Consider the following 5,842-nt stretch of genomic DNA (forward strand, 5'->3'; position numbering starts at 1 on the left):
GTTGATCCCCACGCCCCCCTTACTTCTCAAAGTACGGTGGTTTTATTTTAGGAGTTAAAGCTTCCCTAGGTAACTTCTCTTAATCAGTAATTTCCCTTAAAAACAGGTCGGTTCAGTCCATGTGAGTACCGTAAAAGATATCTTTGCGAGATAGAACCTTGCACACCACAAGTGCAGACAATACAATATCTCGTAAGAACGCCTTTAGATGGTATGTAAAAACAACTAGGTATGGTGCTATTTCTTCAGCCCCTCGTCTGGGTGGATTCTTCTGTAGATATATGTTACTTTCTGCCACATCGACCAAAAAAAGGAGATATATAGCCACTTTGTCATAAGGACCTTGATCAACTTACAATGAATAGCTATGTTTTTTACACTTACATTAATGAATATATTTTGACAATATCTACATGGTTTAACAAGTTGTAGTATGTCACTTATTTTGTAAGTTATTAATCCACATTTACTGTGAATATTACTTCACCCGTTCACTATTAGTTGTCCACTTTTAATTTTGCACTCACTTTAAAAAAAATAAAGTATTTATTTTATAATTTTAACAGTATTTCCAAAAGTCTTGGAAAATGCTTTGGGGAATGAGTAGTTAATGATAAGGATAAAACTAAAAAAAAAAATTATCTTTCTCTTGATTTAGTATAGTGGACAAATAGAAGTAAAAATATATTTTTAATATAGTAGATAAGTAAAAGTAAACGGTGGAAATATATGTAATTGACTTTTACGTAGTTTGATATTGAAAATTCTTTCTGCGTTAAGATTTTGGTTGATAGCATGAACAAGTGTAATCCCAAAATAAAATTTCCATATACTGATGGGACATTTGATTAGTTGTATAAAACTATGCATAACTAATGAAGCATTTAGTTAGTGATATTGTGCTCCTCATATTAACACTCGTATAATTTATAAATGAATCTATATACATTTTATGCGGAATAATAAAAATATGCATATTAACAATGTATGAATAAAAATAATTAAAGTAAAAATTACCCTTAAATTAGGTAATCTTTGCTTAGCAACTCTGTTTATTATGATCAATACTTTCCGTGTAACAATCTTCTTCACATGATTATTAACTATTGAAAAAAAAATTCTATATATTTTTCACCAAATAAACCTTGCATTATAATTTCTCCAAAGATATTCCATGAACCAAATGTGAATAAAACTTAAATTCAATATTATTATTTTTGAATACGTGGAGTGGAGAAATATCTATTGTGGGCAAAAAAGTAAAAGCAACTTTGGCTCGAAAGTCCAGAAACCAATAGCACTTTTATTTTAGCCAGCAAATAGCTGGTCCCAATCCATTGTACCTAATTCAATCAATTAATCCAAACCTTTAATCATATCCAAATCCAAAGGCTAAAAGTCTTCCACGATACTCACATATCAACCTTTGATTAAGCAAACACCTTATGGCTCCAAACCATCCACGATTACCTCTTTATATCCGTCCGATCTAAACTGATCCAACGGTCTTTGTTCGATCAACTTGCTTCCTCACTCCCCACTCTTCTTTGCCTTAGTACTGTAACATTCATGTCCCGCTATTTTTTTTTCCTCGACAGTGTCAGATAAATAACTGAATATTCATAAGCCCCTTAACTCTTCAGACTATCTAAATTCTAAACTTGTTTTTATTTACATTTTTGTCTTTGAAAATGCAAGAACAAGCTACCAGTTCCATTGCTGCTAGTTCTATACCTTCAAGTAGTGAGAGATCTTCTAGCTCTGCTCTCCCTCTTGAAGTCAAAGAAGGTTCAATTCTTCCCCTCTTATTTTTTTAATTCAAAATTCAATCTTTAGCTGGTTTTATAAAATTTCTTGCTGATAAACCATTAAAATTTGGAGTTCCTGGGTTGAGTTTTTGAGAAATGTGTGATTTTGGATTTTGGGTGTCATTTATTTCGAGAAAGGTGGGTTCTTGGGGAGGAATAATGTTGGAGTGAAGTGTGTCTGAAGTCAAAGAAGGTTCATTTTTTCCCATTTACTCATCCAACTCAATTTTTGAAGTGTTGAACTTGAACTTGTGATGTTATACTTTTGGAAAGAAAAACTCAGCCTTTTGAGTCAATTTTGGAGTTTTTACGGTGGGTTTTAGAAGAATGTGTGATTTTGGATTGTGGGTAAGGTCGAGATTTTGAGAAAGTTAGGTTCTTGGGGATGAAAGAATGTTAGTAATTTTTTTTTTTTTTTTTTTTGAGGTTGTTTAGTGTTTTGTGAAGGTATGGAGAGTGATGATGAGATCAGAAGAGTGCCGGAGATGGGCGGAGAAGCCACCGGAACCACCTCAGCTTCTGGAAGAGATGGCACTTCCGCCACCGGTCAAGTTCAGCCGTCAGCTGGTACTCAAAGGAAGAGAGGAAGAAGTCCAGCTGACAAAGAAAACAAGAGGCTAAAAAGGTAAAAACCAAACGTGGTTCTTTTTAATCCTTTCATCCAATCATGTCATGCCACGTAGATGTGTCCACTTGTCAATTTTGAACCCACTTGACGCTGTTATGGGCTTCCATACTCATACCTATCTCTTTCAATGTTTTCTGATAAATGGCATGTTGCATGTTGATTACAATTTAACAGGTTAAAGTATATTGACAGTGTCAAATTTTTTTTAAGTGTAAGTGTATTTTAGTACTTTTGGTTAATCTTGTATTTTTGTGTGGACAATGTTGGGGGAGACAAGGTTGCTGAGAAATAGAGTGTCAGCACAGCAAGCAAGGGAGAGGAAGAAAGCATACTTGATAGATTTAGAAGCAAGGGTGAAAGAATTGGAAACAAAGAATGCAGAACTTGAAGAGAGGTTATCCACTTTGCAAAATGAGAACCAGATGCTTAGACATGTAAATTTTCTTGTTACTCTTACTACTTGTTGCTTCCTTTTAATTGCTTGCTATGCCATTTTCAACTTTCACCAACCAACAATATCATTCTCTAGTTAAGTAGTATACCATCATTTCATTCCTTTGACATGTGTGTCATGTCCCATTCCTTAAAAGGTTGAGTTATATTGACATATCATGTGGTTCTGCTTTTCTTTCTTTTGCTCATATTAAATGTATTTTTGGGTATTCTCTTTTTTTTTAAAGAAGTGTAAGTACAAAACTGTCAGTATTAGCAAATGTAGCCTGTAATAGGTAGAATTAGAAAGATACACTCTTAACTGTGCAGCAATGATAGATCTTGAGCCATTGTTATAAGGTTAAGTAGCCTTTCTTGTCTTTCAACAACAACAACAACGACCCTGTTGAATAAATAATATTCTTGAGATTCGTTTGTTTACGAGCAGATTTACGTTAATAATAAGATTATCTCAAAGCAGCTGCTAATTTTGACCCAAAAAAAGGTTTATCTTAAGCAGTTAATCCCTGCCATTCGTCCGGTTCAGTTTTTTTTTTTTTTTTCGGGGGTCGGGGGAGGGAGGGGGGCAACATTCTGGAGGAGTTAAAGTATGACTATCATATTAATACTATGCTATGATTTCAGCATCCTGAAATTACATTTGGTATGATGTAATCCCAGAGCAATATCAATGTGTCAGCTTCTGGACATGAACTAAAGCACTGCAGCTTTGTACCCATCTAAATGCTCAAAATATCCCTTTTTGTTAACCATCAAATGCAAATTTAATTAGTAGCACGTAAGCTCAACAAATAATTGATGAGTAAAGTGCTCCTGTAGATTCCTCTCTTTGTTAGCTCAATTTTCTGGAGTTCTTTAATAGTAGTATATATGCTTGCAAGAAATGTGAGGAATTGCTTAATCATCCATGCGATGTGATGCCAGCTTCTTATTCTTAGTTATTGCCTTTTAGTAAATCTCGGAAACCAATTCATGTCACTTGGAAACTGCAGATATTACCTTCAGCTATTAAAGCTTGTCACTGTTGCATGAACCGATAACACTAGTTATTTTTAAAAAATTTGAGCTAATGTCATCTCTTGAATCCATACACATTCTTCAGCCTATTCTTTTCTTAAATGGCATAGTCATTTCATACTCACCCTTTCTTAATACTTTCTGTATCTTGCCAGTGAGGTTGGTGCTTGTTCTTCTGGACTTACTTCTGCCATCTCCCCTTTCAAGTTAGCTGGGGTTTCAGACTTAAAACAAGAATGAATTAAGTCTAGCTCTTGCTGTGAATATCAATAAAGACATCTTAGGGAATGCAATGCTATGTAACTGTTAGTCTTAGGTTTATCACGATTAAAACGCTGACTTAACTGTTTCTAGTAGCAGATGCCTCTAACTAACATAGGAACTTCCTACGACCAGGCAAAAACGCTTCAAATGCTGCTTAATCATTCCACCAGTAAGATTGCTGGTTAGGAGAAATTCAAATTGTTCTATAGGAGTATGACAGTTGGTCAGTGAGATATTATCTGAAGCATTGGCCCTCCGCTCTTAAATCTTTACCTTATTATTCCAGGATCTGGTCTCACCTGGTTTCATTGGTGTGACCACTATCCTATTGTCTAATCTCATCGGTTCCTTTTTCAGCATTAACCTAGTGTCTGATCTCGTAAGTTTTATCTTTTTCACCATTAACCTATTGTCTTATCTCATAGGTTGTGCTGGTCTGAATTAGGGTAGGATGTCACTTACCCTCGGTCTAGGTTAGTCTATAAATCCTGGAGGATGAGGCATGGAATAGGGAGAAGTTCCTTTGTCTTTGTAACGTTCCATACTGATGTATGTCTTGTTTAATTCTAAAATCAATTCACCAATACTGGGTTAAGTTCAGTTTTCTAGATCCACTCTCTTGTCTAGGTGAGTAGTTAGTTTCTTGTTAAGAGAAAAAATTGCCTTTAGCCAGGTAATAAAGCCAACAACGGAAGGAAATCCACTCAGACCACATAGGGATGTTAAGGCCAGTTATATACTCTTTGGTGCAACAACATACGTCTCAATCCCGTGCAAGTTGAGGTCGGCTATGTGAATTTTAACTGTCTATGTTGCTTCATGTAAGCCCATCTCAGTCATTCTCTTTGATATTGCTACCTAAGTCAAATCTCCTGTTAAGTTTCATGGTTGTGCTTGTCTGATACCACACAACCTTACTTCTATTACTAAACTTAAGTTTCAATAGGAGAAAAAGAAAATGGTCTATATTTTTGGGGGTTTTGACTTGTTTTGTTAAATCTGCAGATATTGAAGAACACAACAGCAGGTGCGCAAGAAGGGAGGAAATAAAATATGATAGGTAGAATCATCCATTACAAAGACTGGAAATGCGATCATTGTTGTTTTGATCCTATGCGGGCATTGTAGAGAGAATCTCTTAATCCTGGATTTGACAATATATGCATGTTTTGTGGGTGGATTGTCTTGTTCTGATTTGATTATTTAGTCTACTCTTAGGTGTTCTATATTATATTAGCTGAAATTGAAGGATTATAGCTATATCTGTGAAGATTAACCGTTGAATCACATCTCGATCAGGCAAAGGTTTCCCTTAAAATTGATGTGTTGATTGGGGGGAAAATAAAGACAATCTGGTTTTTAGAAAGTATGTGCAAGTCGGAATCAGTTTTTTCTGTTATTTATACAACATGGCATTCTTTCCTCAGTAAAACATCAATCGACATAAAAAGAACGTTATAACGATATCTGGTTTGTAAAACAAGAAATCGCTTGAACAGCAGCAAAATGAGTAGTTTGAGCCAAGTGTGGATTTGCTATAGCCTATAGGTAAGATTGCGCTCATCCGTCGGAACTTTGGCGATCCGTCAATATTTTTGTACAATTTATCCGAACATGATGATATAAATGTTTATTATCATTCTAATAGTCCATTTGCCCATGAATTTGACTT

The 5,842-nt window shown here is 35.1% G+C and overlaps 1 protein-coding gene across 2 annotated transcripts; it reads left to right on the forward strand.

Moving 5' to 3' along the window:
* The first annotated feature begins 1,557 nt into the window (after positions 1 to 1,557).
* Positions 1,558 to 5,344, forward strand: LOC142179585 (transcription factor HY5-like). 2 transcript variants are annotated; one of them, XM_075250445.1, is made up of 4 exons: positions 1,558 to 1,788; positions 2,256 to 2,433; positions 2,714 to 2,870; positions 5,176 to 5,344. In XM_075250445.1, the coding sequence occupies exons 1-4, from the start codon at positions 1,692 to 1,694 to the stop codon at positions 5,218 to 5,220; spliced, it is 477 nt and encodes a 158-aa protein (XP_075106546.1). In that variant the 5' UTR covers positions 1,558 to 1,691; the 3' UTR covers positions 5,221 to 5,344. The 2 variants fall into 2 exon arrangements, with proteins under 2 accessions (XP_075106546.1, XP_075106535.1); XM_075250434.1 differs by having other exon boundaries at positions 1,579 to 1,788; positions 2,244 to 2,433.
* The last annotated feature ends 498 nt before the right edge of the window (positions 5,345 to 5,842 follow it).

The sequence above is a fragment of the Nicotiana tabacum genome, chromosome 1 (assembly GCF_000715075.1).
Source record: "Nicotiana tabacum cultivar K326 chromosome 1, ASM71507v2, whole genome shotgun sequence".
NCBI lineage: Eukaryota > Viridiplantae > Streptophyta > Magnoliopsida > Solanales > Solanaceae > Nicotiana > Nicotiana tabacum.